Genomic DNA, 25,097 nt, shown 5'->3' with positions numbered 1-25,097 from the left:
AAATTCTAAGAGCTAATTCGGCATACTTCTAATAGTGCCAGGTTTAAAAATGTAAACAAATACCGGCTAGAAAACAGGGCTCAAGTTGTAACCCCCAGTTCTCAATTTTGTCTAACGGGGTTCCCACAGTTTCAGACCAATGAGTACTTCTTCTTCTACTTCTTCTTAAGTAAAGCATCTGAATGCATGTTCCTCCTCATGCTGAAACTGATGAAATGTTGATGATAACAACCCTTTTTTAGGTAAAGGTCTGCTGCAGGAGTATCTGGTTGAGGGTCCTTGGAGGGCGCATGTTCGAGCGATTCAAGGCCCTCCTGGTCCTGCTGGCCCCTCCGGACCACCGGGCCAGAGCCGCGTCATCGGGGCCTACGGCAACGTCACAGCGGACCTCATGCAGTTCTTCAGAAGTGAGTACACAGAGATATGATTTTCTACAAACTGAAGCTTTCCAGTCGGACAGATAGAGCCTGAATGTCTTCACTGTCATGTCACCCAGGCAAAAAGTTATAGTATCATTACTCAGAGTTAAACCTCACAGCATTGATGGACTCATATTAATTATTTTGGATTTTTTGGAATGTATGAGGTGCTAAAGTGCGTAAAACACATATACATATACCTGCAAAAGTGAAGTATCCCTGCCTTTCAGTATTTGGAAACCTTATGTGCGTTTAGTTTGAAAATGTGGCTTCATCACGACTGAATCTGTGTTTTGTTCTTGCGCAGCCTATGGCACCATCGCAGGCCCTCCAGGAGAGAATGGACTGAGGGGTGAGAGGGGGCATCCAGGACCCAGGGGAGAGAGAGGTACGTTGAAACAAAGCCGATGAATCGCTACATCTTTTCAAAATAAATCTTTTTTAGAGGAGTGACTTAGATGAGCAAAGTCTGAGAGTTTTGGTATGTTTTCAGGTGATCCTGGGCGCCCAGGTCTATCAGGACTACCAGGGGCATACACTGTCCAAGTTCCACACAGGGTGCAGAAGAGGGATGCAGGTAACTTTGGTTGAATCTTGTTAAATCACTTCAAAATCAAGCGCTACATACATGTAACTGCATATTTCAATCCACTGCAGGCGAGGAATTGGTTGCTCGTCGTCGTCAGAAGCTTCGCCGTCACGCAGGCAGCAGTTAAACACATTACTGGATCACATTTCATTTTGACTCATCTTTTATTTTAGGTGTTCAACTGTTGCAATGCAAGTAGTCAAATAGCTCTTTATTATTGCCATCTGTAGAAACGTCACAGGACAATTTGAGGAAATAAAATGATGCATTAAGTTTTTTTAAAACCAGCTTTAGTAGAGGTTTGGGTTTTAGCTGCTGGTCAGTGTCTTTGTTACACAGACTTCTTTACATCCGGGTGTATAATGTTTACTTTGCTTGGTTAGAAGCTTGCTAACTTTTTTTTCCCAGGGACAATTTCTATTTTTAAGCAATAAGTATCTGATATTATTTCCAACTGCTCGTGTAACTTTCGTGTCTATTGATTGGTGTATTTGATTTAGTTTTCATTGAGGATTATATTGTTTTGAGAACTATGCAAGTGTTAAATGTTGTGTCAAGGTAACCCTTCAATGTTTTATAAGATACTACAATATAGTCAGATTATTTACATAAATCAAGCTAGCATCCATCCTGACCCTTGGAAGTTATTCACTCATCCCATACAAATAAACAAGAATATCATTAACCCTTTTTTTTCTATAAATATATATAAAAACATGCAACATTACCAGTCAGCGAGGGTCATTTTTGCAGCAGATAAGGGACTTATGTTACAGTAAATGTTGCTGTAGTTACGACTGACGATTTACTTGAAAGATTTGTTAGTTCAAAATTAAGAAGAAGAATAAATGACATTGTTTGTGTGGTTGAAAGTCTGAAAATCACAACAAAATGATGGATTGGATTGTATATTTTTGTATAAGAGAGCACTGAAATCGATATATTTGCTTTATACCGTAAAGTGTTGGAGAGATTAAATTATAAAATGTTCCCAGATTATGTTTGACATCATTGCACTTTTTGACTTTTGATCAATATATATATAAAAGACACACAATAAATGTATTTTTCGACTTGGGAGTGTTGATATTTTTATGAATTAATTCAAAAATAATTGCATTTGAGGTGTTATGTCAGGCTGTCGTGTGTCAAGTTAACAGTCAATATCAAATTTACAACAAAACACAAAACAACTCCTACTTGTGCAGTGAGGTTATACAATGCTACATTATTTTTATATAATGACGCCAAATGAGTTTTCAATAAAAAAAATGCTGGATTTCAGGTGTGTTCTATTTAGCCAGTGTAGTAATTCAATGCTGCATTGATTTGGAATCACTCTGTTCACACGACATGGAAGATATTGAAAAGAAAATAGGACTTTTTAATAAAAAAAAACAGCTTAATTATGTCATAGTATAGTATGTCATCAAATGTAATTAAGATGTTACAATATACTTTGTCACAAAAAGTGATAAAGAAAGTAAAAGAAAAGACAAAAAAGTCACAAAGAAATGTGAAAAGTCCTAAAAAGACAAAATATAGTTTGTCACAAAAGTCTTAAACTAACACTAGACGAACAAACCCCCCAAAATGGCTTTAGTTTTCGAGATACCTGTACCTGAGGTTTTTTTAAATAATATATCTAGTCTATGAAATGGATGGTTGAATACAAATATTTTACTTCAAAAAAAAATGTTGTTGCTTTTTTGGATGTTTGGAACTTTCCCATAACCGAAAATAGTGAAAATGTAGGCTCCTCTGAAGGGGGCCGTGTTGGCCTTATCCCATGTTTCTCTGGAAAGAATGATCAGAATGTCACCCTTTAGGATTAGATGTTCACAGAGAGGCAAAACATACAATAAAGCAAAGATTATATCAATATCGTTTACCATCTTTGTAATATTTACACTTTTAGGGGCCTTACTAAGTGTTTTACAAGTGTTTAAGTGTTTGAAAGGTTCAATTATAAGAAGGTAGACGGGTCAACTTTCAAATCAACAGTCAATATTTTATTTACAGCAATAAAATGTCAATTTATAAAGACACTTTAAATACATTTGATCCGACATGAAAATGATATCAATGTTGTAGAATGACAAGAAATGCTGTAACTTAACAAAATAAAAAAATATTTTAAATCTATGGGGAATGTGACTCTCCGGACGGTTTCCATGTACCCCGATAAAAACCCAGCATTCATGACGCAACCTTTTGTTAATGTCAGCATACAGAAAACATGACGTGCATTGATGATACGCACAGACAAAATAAAAGAATCATGACATTTCTTTTTGTGAACCGTTAATACTTTTGCTCCTAGAATACAGCGAAGGACGTCTCAAACAGCTACAGGTACAGCATTTCACCTTTCAGACAGCACTGGTGTCAAAAAGAGCAAACAGCTCAGAGGAAAGAGCGATTACAGCGTCATATAACGGGAATACATGTAGAAAAGTAGATGTGGTCGTAAAATACTAAAGGGCATATTTGGAAAAGGAAAAAAACAGCTAAATGATCAGAAAGAAATCAACACTTCTCAGTTAGTTTGGAGTTTGAATTGGGTTGTGTGAGACAAAGGTGACGCGCTGTCACAAACCCATTGACAGTTTTATTACTGCATATCTTTTTCATTAGCTTATAACAAAACAGTGCAAATCAACAGCTTTACATTCCTTCATTTTCATTCACGGTGATTTCCTTTCTATATATTATTTCTATATATAAAAAAGTATTTTATCATTCTCCAGGAAGAAACGGGTCACCTCTGCGTCTAACTAAGTGGGATTACAGCAATGAAATGATGTGTGAACGAAAAAGCCATATTCTTGTTCTTAAGATTGTAAAAACCCTCATGGCAAGCACAGTATCTGATTGAGCTTCATATCTAGGTACACACACGTAACATTTCAGCATTTACAACACAGTACGTCCTTAACATCCCAACACAGCACTGTTTTTGACGTGACACTACACGTGCCATAACAAAGTCATACGACAACACACTTTTTCTTTTTACTCTTTTAAACCAGCTCTACCTCACATGCAGCAACACGAGATGTCAGAGTCTTAATCACCCGTTATATGAAATGATTCAAATAATCTCTAAACATCTTGTGATTATGAGTGGAAATGATAACCAATTTTTTAAAGGGGACCTATCATGCAAAATGCACTTTTGTACGTCTTCTATACATGAATATGTGTCCCCGGTGTTCCAGGGAACTCACCAAGTGTCAGAAAACACAACCCTCTCTATTTTCCTCCATACCCAAATCTCTTAAAAAGGGGCTGCAACGGATCTGATACAGGCTGATCCAGATTTGAACACTTTTACGTCGTCACAGAAGTTGCGCTACGGCTATTGGGCCAACTCCACCAATCAGGAGGAGACAGCCACGGACATTGCCGTTTGAAAGCGCTGGAGACGCTGTAGTACATATTTCAGGCCACCAGATGGTGCTGTTCTCACTGAATCCGAGCATGAAAGGCAGTGTTAAATTGAGCGAAATGAGGAATGGCCAAAATGCATGATCTGTTTGGTATTTTGAAAAATGAAAAGTATAAATATGCCTTATATAGGTATGGTCCTACACTATATTATTCAAATATAGCATGATAGGTCCACTTTAAGTGTAGGACATTTAGGGGACGCTTCACTTGCTGTTAAACACAGCGAGGGGCTTGAATGCAGAAAAGAAAAAACATGAGGCACTGGGGATCGTTCATACTGTAGCAGGCTGTGCTTAAACTTAAATTCATTGGCCCTTCAATACCAACTACAGGCTTTTCAAATTTGAACATGCTCAAAAAAGTGCATATTGTTATTGGACGAGCGGAGGGACATTTAAACTAGTGAGAGTACGGTGTGTAGGCTCGTCATGCTCACTAACGGTGGAATCTAAGTGGTCACTCCACCAGGAAGAGTCGGTGAGCGCAGCCGAGTTTGATAGGAGTCTGTTTTGCAGCAGGGACGGACAGAAGAGGCTATAAACCAGAGGTGTACAGGTTTGGGATGGGGTAAAACTTGGAGACTCGACTCTGGGTGGAGGGGTTAAGGCATTCGGACTCTCCGCTCATCTTGAAGAAGACCTCCTGCTCCTGGAGCTTCCGCGTGAACTCATCCTCCAGCGCCTGCAGGGGGCAGCAGAGACAAACAGCTGAGTAATTGGGAGGATTACTTTGGAAAAAACCCACTCCTGACTGTAGTAGAGGAAGTCTGTATTTATGTTTAACTTCAAGAGGAAATGGAGATGTATAATACCTTCTTCCTGGGTCTCAGCTTCTCCCTCCACTCCTTTATCTCCTGGCTGTGCTCCTCGTCCAGCTCCTTCAGCTTTTGGGTCTCATGTTCGATCAGAAGGTGGCACTTCTCATTCTGAAAGAAAATATGGGTCAGCATGTGTGTCTTCAGGATGAAGGAATACCATCTCAAGTACTCTGACTCTTTATCTGCACTGGAACCTATTTCCCATTTTTATTTTCACAGCACAGGGTAAGGGGATGAAAATAAGTTAATTCTATATATTTCCTCCAACTTATCTTTTAATACATACAAAGTGTGTGTGTTTTTGTGTGTGTGTGTGTGTGTGTGTGTGTGTGTGTGTGTGTGTGTGTGTGTGTGTGTGTGTGTGTGTGTGTGTGTGTGTGCAGCGGCCTCACCTGTAGCTCCTGAAGCTCCCTGATGTTGGAGTCACACTGCAGCTGCAGATCCCTCATCTGGTTCTCGTGTTTCTGGTGTTGGTGAAGTCTCTCGTTCTTCTGTCTCTTGTCTTCCTGAGCAGCAAACTGGACCACGCAGACAAATATACAAAACTGTAACGGCAGCTCAAACCCAAACAAATATCTACTAAATGATTTATCTTTTTTACACTGGGGTTGGATTTTAAAAGCTGGTGCTCTTGTGCTTCAGGCATTGCCTGCATCTGTTTCTATATGTGTGGGTTAACCAGCACAAGAACAAGTCCACCACCTAGCAGTAGCATATTTAAACCACATATTCACATTTAAATGCTACTTCAGATATATTTAGTGAATGCATATGTTTAACTAAGAGGTGAAGCTGTTTAATTAGAAAAACATACTTTTCAAATTTTTGGAATGACAAACAAATGAAAGGTTTAGTATCCCATTTTTCCACCAGCACTTAAACGCATCATGCATTTGTGGGTGTACGTGTTGCTGGATCGTAATTCACTTTTTCTGAAAATAAAGTCATGCTTTTTTGAACAGCATTGTGATGACCCCAGTGCCAGTAAAGCTTGTGGAACAGAGACTGGAAATGTGTAGACATGGCAGGATAATAAGAGAGTCTTTTTGGGCAGGTCCTTGGCGTGACTGAGCCAGTATGACATCGTGTTGCCAAAAATAGAACATGCATGTTTAGTCACTTGTGCTTGAATGTGAGTAACAGGACAGCAGCAGGAGTCCACGTGTTACCTGTTTTATCCTCTCCCTCTCCTGCTCCACGGTGACCGATGCAGTGGCGGTGATGCGGAGGCTCTTCTTGAACATGGCCATGCGTGTTTTGGCCTCACTGCGCTGAATCTTGGGCAGACGGACCCTCTCTTGGTTCTGTTTGTTCTTCATCTCCTCGACCAGCCGCTGGTTGTAGCGATGCATCTGCTCCATCTCCTACAAAACACACACATGCACATAGCTTTGAGTTCGGCGGCATTTAAAATAATAAGACATCTACATTTCCCCGAGTGGATTTCTCTCTTACTTTCTCGTGCCTCTTCAGCAGCTGGTGTCTCTGCAGGAAGTATTGGTCTTTGAGCTGCTGCTTCAGCAACTGGTGCTTCTCCTGCAGGTGGCGCTCCTCCAACTCCCACATGGCTGCCTCTCGAGCTACAAAACACACATGTGCACACACATGAAAACATCTCCTGAGGCCACGTAAGTGTGAAGTAGAAAACATGTATATGCTTGTTAGTCGGTGACGACAAGAGCAAAGAAAACTAAACGGACACATTACATGTTAGATGCTTTTATCCAAAGCTTATCCACTTACATACTCAATACTGTGGGCAATCCCCACAGGAGCAATTTGGGGTGAAGTGTCTCAGGGACACAACGACATGCTGACTGCAGTGGGGTTTGAACCTGTGACCCACTGATCCCAACACCAAGGCTCTATCCACTGCGCCACTCGCCTCCATTGACACAAACAGTGTTGTGTTCCTTGACTTGTCAAATGTTCAACCTTTCAGGCTGTTGTTGGTTTCATGTCTGCTATGAAACTTGAAACTCACACAGGATGTGAGCTCAGTTGGTTGCTTGAGAGTTAATCCCACACATAGTGTTTGTAAAATGTTATGGAAACGTAGTGAGCATGGATTAGGAGGAGTCAGCTGATGTGGTGCCTTCAGCTGCGTTGTGAGGAAAGCATCACAGCGTTTCACACCAGCGCATGAATGAACCACAACAGAATGCTTTAAACCAATCCATACTTGATACTAAATCATTGACAACATAAGGACAGTGCAATAGTCCTAATAAATGAATTGTAATCTCTTTAACCTTATTTTACGTCACAGGAAAAGAGATAACATGAAGCCATGATAGTTTTCTTCAGAAGCTGTATTGTAGTGAAAGGACTGATTTCTTACCTCTCATCAGCTGCTGCTTGTGGTTTAAGCATTCTTTCTCTATAGTGGTGATCTCCACTTTATGCTGCTGGATGATTTTCTTCAGAGCTACGTCCAGCTCCTGCTGCTGCTTCTGTAGGAACTCCTGCTCCTGGAGGGAGAAGGGGAGCAGTGAGAGGAAGGCGGGGGGGTCACACAGAGAGACAGTAAAGACAAAGAGAGAGAGAGAAGAGGGCACAATAACATTTCTCAAGTATCTAAACTGCCTGAAATTAAACTATATATTCTAGTCAAGCCATCCACTTCAACTTCAGAACAACACACAGCAACTGGTATCAGTAGAGGAGACACTCAGAGATCATGGATGGCAACGATCCACGAATGGAGGTGAAGAGAGAAAGAGAGAAAGTTAACAGTTCAGTAAAGATTCACAGTTTACGTGAGACAACATCGACATTGATGTTCACACCGTCCAGAGAGCAGCGTAGATTATGCATGACTGATAGTCATTCTCTATTTATTTATATTTTCTCTTTATTTGCACAATATTTAGAATTCAGATTTCTTCTACTTTTCTGGGGGCAAATTGTACGTTATACAGTATGCTGCTATTACTTCACTATGATTAGGCATAACTAATCAAACACACTCAAAGATGTCACCATGAACACCTACAGTACACTGCAGTTGAAGATGGTTTACCTGTGATACTGTAACTAAAGAATGCACTATGATACAAGTGACTCCTACATCCATCCTGTGAGGCAAGTCAGTCTATATTTGTCTGACAGAGACAAACATGGATCCAGACAGCGACTACACCTCTGGGATGGAGCTGTTTACTCCCAGACTCAATGTAGCGATGTAACACATTATATTAAACCACAGACCAGATGTAGAACATTTGTGGAGAGAAATACTGAGAGAAGAAATAACCACTGCACAAACACACTGAAGACAACACTCAAAAAAACACACCGTCCATGATGACATGTGTCGTTATTACAAACTGAACTATCTCAAAGTATCCTCTCATATCTAAGTATGGGCCAGAAACAGAAACAGAATGTGGGGTTGATGGTGGAGGGGGGGGACACACTTACATCCTGCATCTGAGCGTTGAAGAGTGCGCATGAGGACAACTGAAAAGACTGAATCATAACCTGGGCCACTGCCTGTGGAGGAGAGCACACAGCGCACTCGTCCAGATCAGGGACACACACACAGCTGAGGATCTCTCTCTCTCACTCTCACACACACACACACACACACACACACACACACACACACACACACACACACACACACACACACACACACACACACACACACACACACACACACACACACACATACACACACACATACACACACACACACACACAGTGATTCTTCCTAAGTTATGTAAGAGACTTTCCACGTTGGGAAAACCGCTGAGTTTAAGGCTCACAGCAGAGTTTAAGGCTCACAGCAGAGTTTAAGGCTCACAGCAGAGTTCTGGTTAAATGTTAGAAGGAAGTCAATTAATACGTTATTTATAGTCTTCTCATGCTTGAAGGCGGCACTTGAGTGTTATCCAGCTTGAGTTGTTTGGTTACTTTCCATGCTACAGGCTCCACGAGGGTTAAATGAATTGCTAATAAACCTTTCAAGGGAACAAAGGCCTTTGTCCACATGTCTAATTCATAAAAGATGAACAGAAACAAAGTTAGGAAAGGGCTTTTAGTACAGATGTCTGCTATGGAAACAAAAGCTTTGCATGAACTCACTACACTGAGCTCGACACTCATCGATTTGCATCATCACTGACGAGTGTGCTGTGACATGCAAGTCTTTTCAGGGGGAAAATAATGAATAGAGAATGTGGGGTGTTAAGAAAAGGGTAGAATAGATGCAACTACAGTACATTTGTTCCTATGTGTACAAATTACAGTATGCACTATTTTGTAAGGGATGGACGTTTTTGATTATTGTTATTTCTGGATTGTTTGGTCTTTAAAAAGGTCCGAATGACTGGAAGGAGCTCATCACAAGTCCTTAAGTCGTTTTTTTTCGATTAACATTTTAAAACCCCCGAAGAAGTTCATTTTATTATCATGGAGAACAAAAAGAACAGCAAATATTCACCAAAAAAAAGTATTTTGCTCAAAATATGACTTCAAGTTTCTGTCAATGGACTAATCAACTAATTATTGAAGCTATACTAGTTATTCCTTTTTACATTGTAATATTGATGCACATAACTCCACAATAGTTTCCATAGTACAACCTCCATGTATATGTCTTTTATGTAATTGCTGTTTGTGTGCATTGAAAATACTTTATAACAACGAACCAGGTTATAGAGAGGAAAGGGAAAGGAGGAAGAGGGGGAAATCTTCCTCTTCCTCAGAGTAAGAGACAGCAGGTGAAGGTTTACCTCTGCGGTCTTAAGGAGCAACAGGTCCTCCTTTATGCGTCTCATGAGCTCTTTTCTCATATGTTTGGGTGACTGTCCGACTTCCTCTTGGACCTAAAGTGTGTGTGCAGACAATGGTTGATGCTGTGTGTTCTGAAAATCTAACAAAGCTGGCCAACAACAGAAGAAGAGACATGCACGGCCCACTTTGAGAGGAGATACTGCACCCGGCCACCAACTGATTTAAATTCAGCAGAATCAACTTCCTGTCTGACGTAACTTAACCGTTAAGACAGTTGTTTTTGATTAGAAGCATTTCAGAAATGTGAGTTTGAACTGCAATCAAGTCATGAGTTTCTCAAAAGAAACATTCGACTGGTTCATGGCAGATGTTAGTCTCAAAAACAGCTCCCTCTGTGTTACTATGCATTCAAGTCCCACCGCCTTAGTTATGATTTATTCTGGGAATAAAAAAAAGAGTAACCGAGTTGGAGTCATCTGGCAAATACGGCCTTTGAATGATTTACAGTCGACTGCTCTAATCCTTGTCATTTAAAAGTGAATGCAGGTTACACCTCACTGACACTTATCTCCATCGCCACCATCGAGTAAGCAATTGATTTATATGAGAAATACTTCAACATTTGACTTAAGATGATTCCATATCAGTTACTCTTTTTTTATAATATCCCCAAATAAGCCCAACACCATTTGGAAGAATCTTCGAAAGTCGGCCATCCCATGACCAAAGCCACCTCACACACTCATACAAAACACATGGTTAGTTAATACAGAACAGAAATACAGTACACTTAAAAAAAAAGACACAACATTGCAAATATCAACATATTTAAAATAATGCGTTGTTTCCATAGAAAGAGCTTATATCTCTGCAGCTGCACAAACACAACAAAGAACATAGCTGAGAACTGAAGCAACCACTTTGAGCCAAACCTGCAATAATATTTTTTAAATACAATAAACTATGAGGTAGTTCAGAAAGCAAATTACGGAGAGCGCAACCACCACCAGGCAGCATAAATACACAATGGATGCCAATTGGCACTTTTGGCATAAAAAAGCTGCATTAAGCAAAACACAGAAACTGCAAGCACGCCCAAAACTAACAACAGAGCATTTACTGTACGGCTGCCAAGCAGAGAAAGACCTAACATACTGTATATGAATAAAACAAGCTGAGCACACTCTCACAAGACTGAACTTTTACAATATAGCTCTCTAAAAATAACATATAGAGTTAGCAGCACAGTAATGCTTAGGAGGCAACCAGAAGCCTCAGGGCAGATGAATAATGGTTACAACAACACCATGGAGTTAGCAGCACCGAGGAGAAGGATGGCACAGTCTGTCTATGGCCATCATTTGCACAGAAACAGTACCAGGCAGAGCAGAGAGGCACTCCCACAGGATTAATATGACACAGCCAAGTATGCCACCGCCTAAATAGTTAACCACATGCCCCATTAAACAGCTCGGATCTATGACATGCAATTGTTACAAACCCAAGCTCCAGCAGTTAGGAGCTGATCAGCCCACTAAAGGCACTTCCAAGCAGAAACAGTCATGCACCGCCCCTACCTCTTTCTTCCGATTCTTCATCATGTTTTGGAACTTGGAGAGCTCCTTGTCTTGGTCGGCTTTGATGCGTTTGGCTTCGTCTCGGAGCCGGCTGGTGTGATCCTGTTCCAGCCGCTCGATGGTCTGCTTCTGCTTCTTCTCAAGGTTCTCCACTTCTTGGTCATATTGGCGCTTCTTAGCCTGCATGGACAGAATCAGCAGAACTGGCATCAGCCTGACATCATGAAGTCAGATTAAGACTTTGGCTTTGCTGCTTAGAGGAGAGGAAGGTTTAACTGGAGAATACATCTTTATGGTGTCATTTTAACCTAGAAAACATATTGTCAGAATCAAATGTATCTTTTTAATGTTGAGACCATAATTCATTAAAGGTCCCCTATCATACTGTTTTTCATCAATATATTATAGGTCTCAGATATATACAAACAAACATGTCTCTGAAGTGTTTGGCTCCAAATACCAAACAGATTATTGTAGCGTCCCATAATCCCCTCTGTTTCAGCCCTGTTTCCAAAGAGCTGATTCTCTGTTTGTTACTTTAGATGAAAATAAGGAGCCACTCCCCACGCCCCTCTGACACCTCATTCACACCAACGGTGTTTCAGGGCCGGTTCGGAGCTGGAGCTTGAAAAGCACCGGGTTTTCCTCTTCACACCGCAGCGGAGTAGCCTCTAAGCTCCGGAATCCGGTTCGTTTCGAGCACCAAAAAATTGTCCGGCCGGAGCAAAAGCACCGCATACGTCACGCTTACGTCGAGGCGGGGGCGGGATCAACTCCTGAACAACAACAAAAAGCCGGCGTTTTATCCAGTTTGTACACAACGATGGAGAAACTTAACAAGCAGAAGTTGTCCACTGAAGAGACCAGCTACCTACTGGGAATCTGGTCTTCTGAAGACGTACAGAGGAAGCTGGAGCACAATCGGCCATTGTTGTTGTTGTCGGTGTCAGCTGTGAGGGGTTTCCACGCGGTTTGGCTTTATGAAGCAGGTACACAAACGGTTACGTCATGACGCAAACGATGACGCAATGACGCAGCACCAGTCGGACTCTGGGCTGTGTGAAAAGAGCCGGAGCTAAACCGAAGAACCGGTTCTGAACCTGAAAAGCTCTAGCACGGAGCTTGAACCGGAGTTGCGTTGGTGTGAATGACGTATGAGAGAGCTTTGGTTAAAAAGAGGAGGAGGAAATTCAGGTGATAAGGTGTGTGTGTGTGTGGGGGGGGGTTATCTTGGTTGGTGATTGGCTAATGGTTACACAAGACAAAAAGTCGTTATGACATCATAATGACACATAAACAATGTCATAAAACATGGACCAGGACACTGAAGTCCCTGGTCAAGCATTTGTAACTCCCGCATCGACTACTGCTAAGCATTCCTCTCAGGCATTCCCACCAAACATCGATAAGAGGGTTAAGTGCGAGAGCGCTGGCTTAGCGGGAAAGGGTCAGACACATCACCTGGGGGGGGGGGGGGTGGCCGGGCGCGCGGCGGGGCGGGCGGGCCGCGCGCGGGCCATCCTCATGGCAGGGTCGGACGGCGGGGGGGGCGGGGGGGGGGGGGGTCCGTTCAATCCCGTAATCAACCAAAACCTAACTGTTCACACAAAGCCCTACATCTTGCTCCGGCATGGCTCAGATCGGCCTCAGTAGGGGCTTGACTGAGACGTAGGGCCGCCGTGTTAATCACCCGATCAGACCTGAAAATAGGAGGTGTGGACTGCTACTTGGAGAGGCCCAGTCACCTCACTGCCCTGCCGGTGCCCTGAGCAAGGCACCGGACACCCCCTTCCCCCCCCTCACTCCCATGCTCCCCGGGCCGGTAACATAGCTGCCCACGCTCCTATGCTAGACTCCCTGGTACTCAGAATGAGTTAAAAGCAGAGAAAACATTCGACTGTGGTGCTGCTGACCATTCAAGAAGTGTTTCATCCCTCCCAATTCTAATCTAATATCTGCCCCGCCCTATCTGGCATGACCTCAGGAAGTACACCTCCCTCTCGCTCCTCCCGCTGCCTCCTCTGCTGTTCGCAACCGCCCCACCCCACACTCGCCGCATGGGTGCTCGGCTTTTAGCTGGCACGCCCAGACCTGAACTCCCTCCCCCGCACATCGACAGCGACCCAATCACCATATTCAAATCCCAATTAAATAACCCATCGTCCCAATCTGCCTACTCACTGAGCGCTCCCCATAAAGATGTTTCATTGTGTCCACTTTGTCTCCGTCCATGATTTCCTGTTGAGTGGTTTAATCATGTTCTGTTTGCCCTATAGCGTTTCTTTTTTAAACAAATGACGGTGTCCTTGGTGTCATGAAAGGCGCCTAAAATTAAAATGTATTATTTAGCATTATTATATTATTATTATTAATAAAGGGACAAAATGGGATCAGCTCATTTTCAGACAAAGCGAGGATTTTATATAAAAATGATCAGCACAAAAAAACGTCAGATCTCTTTACACATGTTTATCTATAAAAGCACATGAAAAAGTGGATTTGCATAAAAGTGACCTTTTAAAGAGAAATGTCGCTTTGGAGACAAATAATACATCGCAGCAAATGAATAAACAATAGGCCCTGGAGTCTGGCCCCGCCCCTTATGTAAGTCCCTCACATCAGATGTAGAATCTGCTTTGAGATGAAGCAGCCCGTTCCAGGTGTAGGCCAAATACAGAAAAAACACACCATCACACACCGCGGTTCGAAACACTGACTCACAGCAGTTGCCTGTTTCAAAGCGGCGAAGATCGCCTCTCTGCTGCTGGCAGCTTTGTGTGCCAGCTGCGCGGGGCCCCTCTGCCCTCTTTCTGCAGAGGCCAGCTCTCTCAGCTCCGCCGCCTGAAGGAAACCCACATTGGGAAAACACGTGTTAACTCATCTTCATCTTAAACATGTATGTTCATTTCGAGATAAGATTGAATCGTAGGGGCTGCCCAATTAATCATATTTAATCGCGATACGATGTAGCTGGGTGCAACGATTGACGCAAAACAACGTAATCGAAATAAAACGATTTTAAAAAATTATAATTAAATTTTTTTAATTGATTTATTATTATTTTTTTCAGTTGAATTATTATACTTAAAGTTCAGGGTAATCAACTGTTAAAAACATACTGTTCACATTTTTTTTCTCCAATAAATGGATCTTTTCAAAGTCAATGAATAATCGCCTTTAATAATCGCAATTACAATTATTGACCCAAATAATCGAGATTATGATTTTTGCCATAACCTCGCAGCCCTAATTTGATGGTTTGTTTTATATATACATTATTAGTCTCCTGATTATATTTACTAGCTGCTTTGAAGGTCCTGCTCTCTCCATTTCTGAATGAGTATTTAAAGTGAAACATGTTACTGTCATGAAACCAACAGCAAATAGTCAGACAGCACTTGTGTAAACATTCGGAGCAGCATGGCTTTAAATGGAAACATGGGAGATGACAGAAACAAAACGAAGCATTCATCACGGGAGATAACCCATCTGGCATTTGTTAAACTCAGTGGGAGTTGTGAAATGAATAAGAGCTAAATAAGGCAGGCATGTTAAATAGGCCATGTCACATATTTAGAACAGCGCAGTAAGCAGATTGCACACAGACGTACCTCAGGAACCTCAGCTCTTCGCTCTTGGTGTCGTTATCTGTCACTATCTTTGATGTCGTCACGCTGACCTCCACACCGTCCACCATGAACTTACGCGTCTTCTTCAGAGTCTTCTTCTGACGTCTTGACTCCTACAAAAAAAAAACAGAAGATTGGGTAAATGATCTAGAGTGGGGATGATTTGACAACTGAGATTGTTAATGAGGCACAGATGATTTTACCTGCATAGATATAGAGCCCCCGTCTTTACTCTTGGACAGGAAGCTGGATATAGACAGATTGAGGTCCAAGCTGCTGCTATCGGCGGCTGAGCTGCTCCCAGAGTCGGAGTCCTTCTCCAAATCCGACTTGATGGCAGCGGGGCTTCCATGCTCCATCTTGCTTTCTGAATCCGTTTCGCTCTCCTGGACAGAGACGGCATCTTGAGACGCGCTCCCATCTGCGGCGGGGGCTTTCTCTTCATCCTCCTTCAGATCTTTAGGCGTGGCCACTTGTTCTGAATCCTCAGAGGTGTCTTTGGCTTCATCGATGACTCCATTAGTGGATTCAGTTGGAGTCTTTTCCTCCAGATCCTCCTCCTTGGTCTGATTCTCTTGTTCGGGCTGTTCTGCCTCCTCGTGCTTTTCCCCTGGCTGACTCTCTACCGCCTCCTTCTCCAACAGAACCGCACCGGAGCACTCATCCACGCTCTCTGTGTCCGTGTCTCCATTTACTGCTGTGTCCACTACATTTGATTCTATATCCCCTGTGTCTATAGTCACATCAGTGCCATTAGCTGTGTCTTCTGGTATGTCCTCCATCACTTTCTGTTGAGGCGTCTCCTCATCCGCTTTGCTTTCTTCTTCTGCCTTTGCCTCTTCTCCTGATATGGATGCTTTTTCTTCTGGTGTTTCTTCAGGTTTCTCTCTGGATTCTTCTGTACCAACATCTTTTTCTTCTTCTGCTTTCACCTCCTCAGGTTCTTCGATTACAGGAGTCGGTCCGTCTTCTGTTTTCTCTTCTTGTGTCTCCTTCTGTTCCTCCTCTGTTTCCTGACCATCTGGGATATGTTCTTTTGCATCCCCTGCTACAGGTTCTTCAACTACAGCTTCTTCTGGCTGTGATACTACAGGCTCAGCAGGAATCTCTTCAGCTTGACCGTCTTCTGGTTTGAGCTCTGCAGGATCTTGTGGTATTAAGTCCTTGGGGGGCTCTAGTAGCCCAGAGGCCAGGTCTTCATTACCGGCATCAGACACCTCGTTGAGTTTCTCCTCCTCAGTCTTGTCTACCTCACTCGTTCCAAGTCCTTCATCAGAGAGCTTATCACTGGTCTGGTCTTCAGTAGCAGTTATTTCCGAAACCGATTCCAGGGCAGAGGGAGTTGCTGGGACTTTGTCGTCCTCTGAGCTGGCCACACTGGCATCTGATGGCGCTCGCTTGTGCCCAGGAGCCGCCTGAGCCAACAGCAAAACATGAAAACAACAATATGTTATTTACACCAACAACTCAATCATAAATGTAAACATATTGAATTCAGTAGTATGCTGGATACATGTACAAACACCAATTATGCTGCATACCACAGGTGTATCAGGCTCTTCTTCCTCCTCTTCCTCTTTGCTATCCTCAATCTCCTCTGTGACTTCAGCTTTGGCCTCGGCTATGAGCTCTCTGAGAGGTCTGCTATTAGTTACACTTGTGACAAAAGGATGCTACACATATGGCGGAGACACAAGAAAATATACATCATTAGTCTTAATATCAGGTTAATAGAGGACAAACAGCAAACAGACATTACAAATGGTTTTAATGTAAGTTTGTATGCATGATTTGTGCTATCTTGTGATTGGCCTAAATGGTTGCATATTGTTAGTTAACAGCAGGGAGTGAGTGGAGTAGGGCAGCTCACCTGTAGAAGCTGTAGCGTGCCCCACCTATTGTCAACATTCTTATCAAGTGCTTTCCGCAGAAAGTCGTTGAATTCTGGCGACCTTTGAGGAATAAATAAAAGAGAATCAGCTTGTATAACAGTCCATAGGTCCTGGAAAGAGAAATGTATACCATGCCTTCCCTGCGGGCACACAGTTAAGCATTAACAATTTCCCCTAAGCGTTCACACATTAAACAGTCGACACATCCTTATCTCCAATCCGGAAACATTCCAGCGCCACCTCTCTAGTTATCACCAGTGCTCAATCTCACCAGCGAGAGGGATGCATGAGTGTGGGAGGCTCGGACTTGGCTATTTTCAGAAGCACTCTCATGGGATTCATCTCGTGGTTGGGCGGCTCAATCTGCGCCAGCTCTATCAGGGTAACCCCCAGGGACCAGATGTCGGCCTTAAAGTCGTACGGACGGTCTTTGGAAGTTTCACACATGACCACCTCTGGGGCCATCCTGCAAAATAAGAAGTGGGGTTGTAATAAGCATGGAGGTACATCTGGATTTGGAGTGAATGTGAATTTGGTCACTTCTCTTCAATCTTTAATGATAAAAAGCCAATACAATACAATGTGTGTTAATGTTAGACTTGATTCTGAAAGGTAGGAAGTCTATTCAGAATATAACGCTGAGGTCATTCAACACTGTGCATCTAAATGGGTGAATCATGCCTTTTCCGTTTCTATGCTCCAGGACAGCTTTTGTGCCACTGCATAGAAAAAGTGTAGCAGTGAGACATGTTGGGACAATTATCAGCTGGACAGAGGAGAATGGCCTCTTGTCTGCAGACTGCATGACTCACCAATACGGAGTCCCGATGAAAGAATCTCTTCTCTGTAACGTCTTAGTATTTTTAGCAGACACCCCAAAGTCAGCTGAAGGTAGAAGAAATTAGTTAGGATTATTTTGGTGAATCAAACTTGCTCATTTAAACTTTTTTTAGAGCCACAAAGTTGTATCAGAATTATTTTTGAACTAAACTGCTTCAAGATTTTAAATAGGAACCCCGGCAGTGGGACAGAAAAAAAACTAAATGTCTCTTTCCTATCATCACTCACAGCAGTTCTGTTACCTATAAACCATTTCACCCTGCTCTCTCTTTTTCTCCCGACACTTACAGCTTGCACACATTAGAGGGAAAGTGAGATCTGTCGTTAAGTCCGTGTTGACTGCTTGATAATTATTGTTTGCCAGGCTCCGCCATGACCCTCTGCCTACAGAGCATGAATCATCACCAGGGAGCCAGCCGCTATGGATGCTACAAAAGCAACATGAATACTTTAACTTCTGGAATATTATGCAACAAAGTCAATATAACACCAGCTCCAGTGCATAAGTGGTGTTGATGCAGTCCTCTCCTTTGGTGTAATAGTAAACGGGTCACTTTGTTTTGTAACTCTAAAAATGAATAAATGCATGAATGACTCATTCCAGTTTTATCATATGTCGACACTGCTGTGCACCATTTCCCCCGAAGTCACATAGCTCAGCTGGTTGCCACAGCACTGATTGCAATGGGACCCACACATGACTTTACGTATTAACCTATTAAGCCTATAAGTGCCGAGGGTTCAAAGTGGCCACCAAGAGCAAAATCAATAATATATTAGCCATTGTTCTGTGTAGTATTTTGAGTTTAACTGGACCATGATTGAATAATCCTTCACATTTAGAAAAATATCCCAATGACAAATGCAGAAGCAAAATATGACAAAATTGTTTTTACCCAGTTTCACTTCTCCCTCCAAGGAGAGGAGAATGTTCCCGGCTTTCAGGTCTCTGTGGATGACTTTGTTGTCGTGGAGGTAAGTCAGAGCCTCCAAGGTCTGCCGACACACCACGCGGATCTGCGGCTCCGTCAGGGCCCTCTCCAGCTCTGCACATGCACACAATTCATGTTATTATGGTTATGGTAGGTGTAGTTTTTTGGTTCACTTTTACAAACACAGACAACTCTAATTGGCTGGGTACTTAACCCACTTCATCTGAAAATACATTTAAAAATGGTACTGTTATCTCCACCATATGAATTGTCATTATGAATTGAACCAATGTTTGTACTGATTGATGAGTAAATGTTTGGAAACCATTTAGCATTTAGGGTTAGAGTAGGTGTCACATTTGATGAATATTCAAAATGTTTTATGATTGTTCTTGTATTTGAACAGTCCGTTTTGGATCTAAACTGACTGGGCTACTGTATATCATTTCAGATGTGCTGGTCTGGCGGTATCCAATAGCAACATGAGGGCCAACTGCCACCCTGCCACTCGTCAGCATGTATGACTGGACAAGTCCGGGGGAAGAAATTCATTCTGGGTGAGTCAGCAGGGCAGAAAGCATCGACACCCAACAGTGCAGTGAATGGATTGTTATTCTCTTTGTGGTTCAAGCATGATAGAAAGTGGTGTGGTGTTTCTTCAAGCAACACAATAACAGGGAGAAACTGCCGGCATTAGAAGTGGACTAACCCCCTCCATGAAATCTGAACTACAATAATTACACAGTTGGAATGGCCTCTCTTAACTGGGAGAGGAAAAAAAATATCCCACAAGAGTTTATGGACGGAATAAAAAAGTAAAGAATTGGCACTTGAGGATGGAGCAAAGAAACAGCTCCAGAACTTTATAGTGTTTTTCTGTTTCCTGCACTGAATGAGGGACTTACCCAACATGATGGCATCCACTGCACCACCCGCACAGAACTCTATCAGAATCTGAAATGATAAAGCAAAGTGGAAAATAAGTAAATGTGTACTGTTATGCAATAAAGTCAACACATCTAACTCTCATAGCACAGAATGTGTTTCAAATGAGATACACTAAAATAAACCTGTGTTATCTAAGGTAGGAGAAAAACATGACCCCTATGTGAGAGACATCAGAACCCCCTTTTCTATGTTATTGATTACTCTGTGGAGACAGTCCAAGAAGCCTATCGATCAGACGCTGAACATCCTGAGCAGCATCCTCTGTTGACACGTCTTTTCAGCATAATCTATGTTTTAATCCTTGCTGGATCAATTTTCAGGCTGGAGAGAGGGACTGGGATCCTCCCCTCGTGTTTTCTTTAACATGCACAGCAATTTTTATGCAAATGGTTTGTTAGTCATCAATCATTTTGACAAAATTAACTATTTTTAGAGCATTAGGGTCTTATTCAAGTGTAACTGGTTAGTGAGTGTTTCTACACATGACTCACGTCCAGGGTATTTCCTCATACTGTACATTCTTAGGAAAAATGGTTTCCTCATTCATGTGAACATGATAGCTTTAAGCAAACACTCCTCCTCAAAGCAACAGGTTGTGTGCAGTACACACAATTGAAGCCCTGGAGTACAGACAGATGAATTATTGCCACAAACTAATATTTTACATATCCATATATTTATTTAGGGATTACTAGGGAAGTACTGATTACATTAGGTATGGCTTTAAAACCATGGCAACAAATGACTTTCACAACTTTAACAAATCACCCGCTCTCTATAACAAGGAGGAAGATAACATAGTACCATCATTGTGTTATTGAGATGTGAAACTGACCGCAGCTGTAATGTATCCGACCACCACTTCATGCACTTGCCAGCCAGTTGGCAGCTTATTGATCAAGTCAATATGAATGTATGTATAAAGCCCATTTCATTCATAATGTATCAGTTGATAGAGCAAAATGAATCAAAGCTACATCGAGCAACGCTTCTATTCAGAGACTCAACAGAGAGGAGAAACCAAGTGGTTGTTCCTGTTCTGCATAAACATTTAGCATGCCATGGGAATCTCACTTTTAGTTTGGTATGATTCTGAAAAGGTGATGATCTCAGGTTACATTGAAACATTATGCATGGCAATAAATCCTCTCTTTTCTAGCAACTTTTTTTTAGCAAAAATATGATGCATTGAGTCAACAACATCCACACGTGCAAAGCAGATTACACATTCATCATGCTGCTTAAAGACGGGGGCCGGAGGGACAACCTGCATGCAGCTCTGAATTATTCAGGCCCTTTCTCCAGCCACTAAAACCACTCCATTATCTTCTCATAGATGTGGCCAGTCCACAAGGGACGGTCACATGACACCACCTGCCAGGACCTAATTGCTCTGGGGCCTCTTAGTGAGATCTACTGACCGACTATTAGAACTGCAATGTGACCAAACTCAGGAATAGAACATGGGTTTGTAGAAATGAACTCTTGTATTACCATAAAGACACAATATAGGCTGTTAAGGGTTTGTGGGGGGTAAGAATCAGGTCATACTGTATGTGGAGCATGCCTGTGACTTCAGCTGGAGGATTATGACCTATGACTCCTCAGAGGTCAGTTAATCCTGAACATGCGGTCCTGGCCTTGTACTAGCCCCTGACTGTGCCACATGATCATTTTTTAAACTCTTCAAATGTAGGCGATAAGAAAAAAATGCAACGCTATTTTTTAATTTTTTATTACAGCTTAACAAATCGTGGCTGGTGATGAATTTGTGTGTCTCTCCGTGCGTGACTGATCCCTGCCTCTTTGTCTCTTTGGCTTCAAATCAAAAGCAACACGGAAACAAAGAAGCAAAAAAAACAACAGTTCTCTCTGTGAAGCACTTGCTTACTCACCCAAAGTTTGCCTTCAAAATAGAAGGCATCCAGCAATTTGACGATGTGATGGTGATCGCAGGAGGCCAGAATTTCAATCTCTACCATGTAGTCCTCCAATTCATCCTCCGTCTTCGTGTCAATAACCTTGGCAGCAGCGAGGGTCCCATTCTGCTTGTTCTGAGCCTAAGAAAACAACATTGACAACAAAGGCTTGAGTATGCTGATCAATACATGTCTGATATCGCTGGCCAGACTACAGAACATTTAGTCTTATTGTCCAGGGCATCGCCATAGAGTGGCTATTGTGGAAGAACATCAATCATCGTTAACATTTCATTAAAGACAAAAGGTATTTTAGAGCTAGAGCAATAACCACTGCAGCACTTCCTGTCTTGTGTAGCACCTGGAGGGTCACATCTCTATAAATACATTTCATTCAGACTTTATAACATGTTGGTATATATTGAAAAGGAAAATGTCTGAAGAAAAAACCCATAGCAACCACTTGAGGTCAAAATATTTACAAAACACCCCATCATCTTCTGCCCTACTCGAACAAAAGCTGAGCTGGCTCACTTCCTCCCCTTCATTTCATTCCCTTTCTTTCCTTCCTTTCACTTTGATACACCTACCTACAGTAGGTCACATGTGAAGTCACACCGGCAGTAATTTAGAGGTCATATTAAACACGTTTTTATTTCATAGACTTAACAGATCAATGGGTTGTGCTTGTCTTTATTGGTAACACATTAACGTGAAGTCTTCCCTCCTGAATGGGCTATACTGAAGAGACAACAATGAAAAATGTCCCACATACCCCGTCGAACAAGTGGCTATTTTAAGTACAGCTTTGGGCTTAATGTTTATGGATACAAACACAATCTCAGGGAGTTAAGGGAAAAGAACAGGGAGGGAGTGTTAGAACTGTCACACACTATATTTACACAGTTCTGGTCTGATACACTCCTTGCCTCTTGCCCTTTGTGCCACTGACGCCTGTCTAGCAAAGGCCATCACTTATACATGCCCACAATATCAGCGATGGCAGCGATGATTTGTCTGCCTCGGAGATATTCAAGTGGTGCCTGTGGCCTTCCGTCATTATTACATAAAACATTTTTGACTTAAAATGAGCTGGCTGTTATAGTGCGTTGAGGGATTAAATGAGAGGGTTTGTTAGTGTCATTTTTTAATACTAGTTTTTCCATCCGGTGAAAATTATGTGAACCAATAGGTTTTGTCAACAGAATTATGTAAGCTGTTTTTTCTAATAGATGGCACGCCTCTTCACTAATCAAAGGTGTAATACAAACTTGAACTGTGCTAATGTGCATGAAGATGTTCAATTATTTTCCACGCTCTTAAAACAAATGATTCACACTTTGCTGGCTGTGTCACCCCGCCCAAATGAGGCAGCCCTCAAAGGCCTGTGAAATAAATGGTGGAACAGTTATGTGACCTGGAGAAGTCACATCCTCCACACCTCTCTCTGTGGGAAAAGTGAGTCAATACATTTGAAAGTGTTTATTTGTCCACAACTTCAGTTTGACAAGGCACGATAGTGTTCTGGATTTCCTCACACTTAGTTAAACGGCTAATAAGACTTGCAAATGAACATTTCCCGGGCCATTAGCTGCATTACTTGATCACAAGAGTTCCAGGAAAAGACAATGTAAGTCACAGAGAAAAAAAAAAAAAGCCAAGGTTACTGAAATAAAAGAGTCCTGGATTGATGGATGTTCATGTGAAACACTTAACTAGATATATTTATAATCTGATAATGTGTCTGATTTGTATACATGTCCTTTTTTCTTAAGGGTTATTTAAGAGGTTTTATTCATTGATGTTGAAAGCATGTATGTTATCAGACATAGGTTTATGAACATAGTTAATCTCTCTTACATAAGATGTTCTCAGCCTAATGCAAATTCACATAGAGATAACTTGGAGAGGTGCGTCAGTGCAGAGATTAGAGATGTGGACACAATACCCTGAATACCTTGCAAATTAATCCAAAATGGCAAGCTTCAGCTTCAGAAATCATCACAAAATGAAACAACCCAACACTGGCACTCTGACTCTCAACAGAAACTTTAAAAAGCATTGCTTTGAGGATATTCCATTACATAGCATTGTACTGTATGTGTTGCGTGTGTTGTGTCCACCTCATGCACAATGTAAATTGTGTGTTGTTGAAACAAATAGGCCTATAGACCGTCATCCTAACGTGACAAACTGTTTACACTACATTTACATACACACCTGGCTGTGCACCTGCTGCAGTGCATGGCATAAAGAAATACAATGAGAGTCACATATTTAAATGTCAAGGGCAGCTGCCTTCAGGATGTTTTTACTGTCACTGAATACAACTTAAAACAACTTAGTTAGCATTGGAGTGGCCATTTTTAAGGTGAACCACACCTTCAACAGTTTGACTGAGGCCAAGTACAATTCAATGACATGACAAAGTCATAATTACTACATGGTAATGTGACAGGGCCTACTGTTAACGTCCAAAATAGATAATAGCCTACTGACACATTTAGGTAGGATGTTACTCAACAACAGCCCTAGGTCTCGCTTCTTCTAAAGGAGGATTTCAGTAAGCATAATAGTTGAAGTACAGTATAGTGTTGTTGTGAGATGTAATAACATGCACTTGACACACATATGTCATTATTGGGGGTCTAGTTACTTAAAAAAGGTGTCCTGAACGAGGATTCTGCTGTCATTTTACCGTTATATCTTATAATGAAAACAACATGAAACACAACGGAAGCGGGTGTCATAAGAAAAGGGTTAGCAAGAAAAGGCGGATGTTACACGTTACCTTGAACACTTTGCCAAACGCTCCATCTCCCAGCTCCCCAATGATATCCCATATTTCCTCCGGGTTGACGTCTCTATGTACATGTTCATACTGCTTTTTCTTCTTGTCAGGCCCAAGCTTAAATATCTTCCGAAAATTGAAGAACGACATGTTTTCAGGAGAGAACTACAGAGCTGTGGATGCGGTCTCTTCGGCTATTTCCGCCAAGAAGATATAGCCTAGCGGTTCCTCCCGAGCTTAATTGGCTATCGAAATAACAGCAAGCAGGCGTAAACTGCTGTTGTAGCCATTCAACTATGATAATGCCAATTATAACTTCCCTCGACGGTGGTTATTCATAATCATATCATAGAAGGGCGAGATGAGGGATACGGAGAAGAGTTCGCTGTTACGCACAAGCTAGTATTTCCGTTTTGAAGAAAAAAAACACAGTTATTAAACAGCAAATATCGAGCATTTCGTCACACACGATACGACATTATCATTATTAAACGTCAGTAACGGGAGAGTCACAGAGCCAATGCCTCGGTTGGCTGCTGGGCACACAGAAG

General features: G+C 42.0%; 2 protein-coding genes across 2 annotated transcripts in view; one reads left to right on the top strand and one right to left on the bottom strand.

Annotated features, from left to right (window-relative positions):
- col17a1b (collagen, type XVII, alpha 1b) overlaps positions 1 to 2,014 on the top strand; it is a 12,380-nt gene extending 10,366 nt beyond the window's left edge. The window contains exons 33-36 of the mRNA XM_010784173.1: positions 243 to 407; positions 727 to 807; positions 913 to 996; positions 1,077 to 2,014. Of these exons, the coding sequence (XP_010782475.1) occupies positions 243 to 407; positions 727 to 807; positions 913 to 996; positions 1,077 to 1,135 (389 nt within the window). The 3' untranslated portion in view covers positions 1,136 to 2,014. The remainder of the gene's footprint in view (positions 1 to 242; positions 408 to 726; positions 808 to 912; positions 997 to 1,076) is intronic.
- Positions 1,711 to 25,097, bottom strand: slka (STE20-like kinase a). The gene is made up of 20 exons (XM_010784198.1): positions 24,547 to 25,097; positions 21,732 to 21,896; positions 19,794 to 19,842; positions 18,853 to 19,002; positions 17,929 to 18,001; positions 17,388 to 17,582; positions 17,095 to 17,176; positions 16,766 to 16,897; positions 15,428 to 16,639; positions 15,197 to 15,337; positions 14,317 to 14,436; positions 11,596 to 11,775; positions 10,018 to 10,110; positions 8,702 to 8,773; positions 7,620 to 7,749; positions 6,734 to 6,858; positions 6,448 to 6,642; positions 5,671 to 5,796; positions 5,273 to 5,386; positions 1,711 to 5,142 (listed from the first exon to the last, which is right to left on the bottom strand). The coding sequence occupies exons 1-20, from the start codon at positions 24,694 to 24,696 to the stop codon at positions 4,996 to 4,998; spliced, it is 3,651 nt and encodes a 1,216-aa protein (XP_010782500.1). The 5' UTR covers positions 24,697 to 25,097; the 3' UTR covers positions 1,711 to 4,995.

The sequence above is a fragment of the Notothenia coriiceps genome, unplaced genomic scaffold (genome assembly GCF_000735185.1).
Source record: "Notothenia coriiceps isolate Sejong01 unplaced genomic scaffold, NC01 NC01_scaffold00026225, whole genome shotgun sequence".
Taxonomy (NCBI): Eukaryota; Metazoa; Chordata; class Actinopteri; order Perciformes; family Nototheniidae; genus Notothenia; species Notothenia coriiceps.
This window is presented reverse-complemented; position numbering and strand designations above follow the sequence as displayed.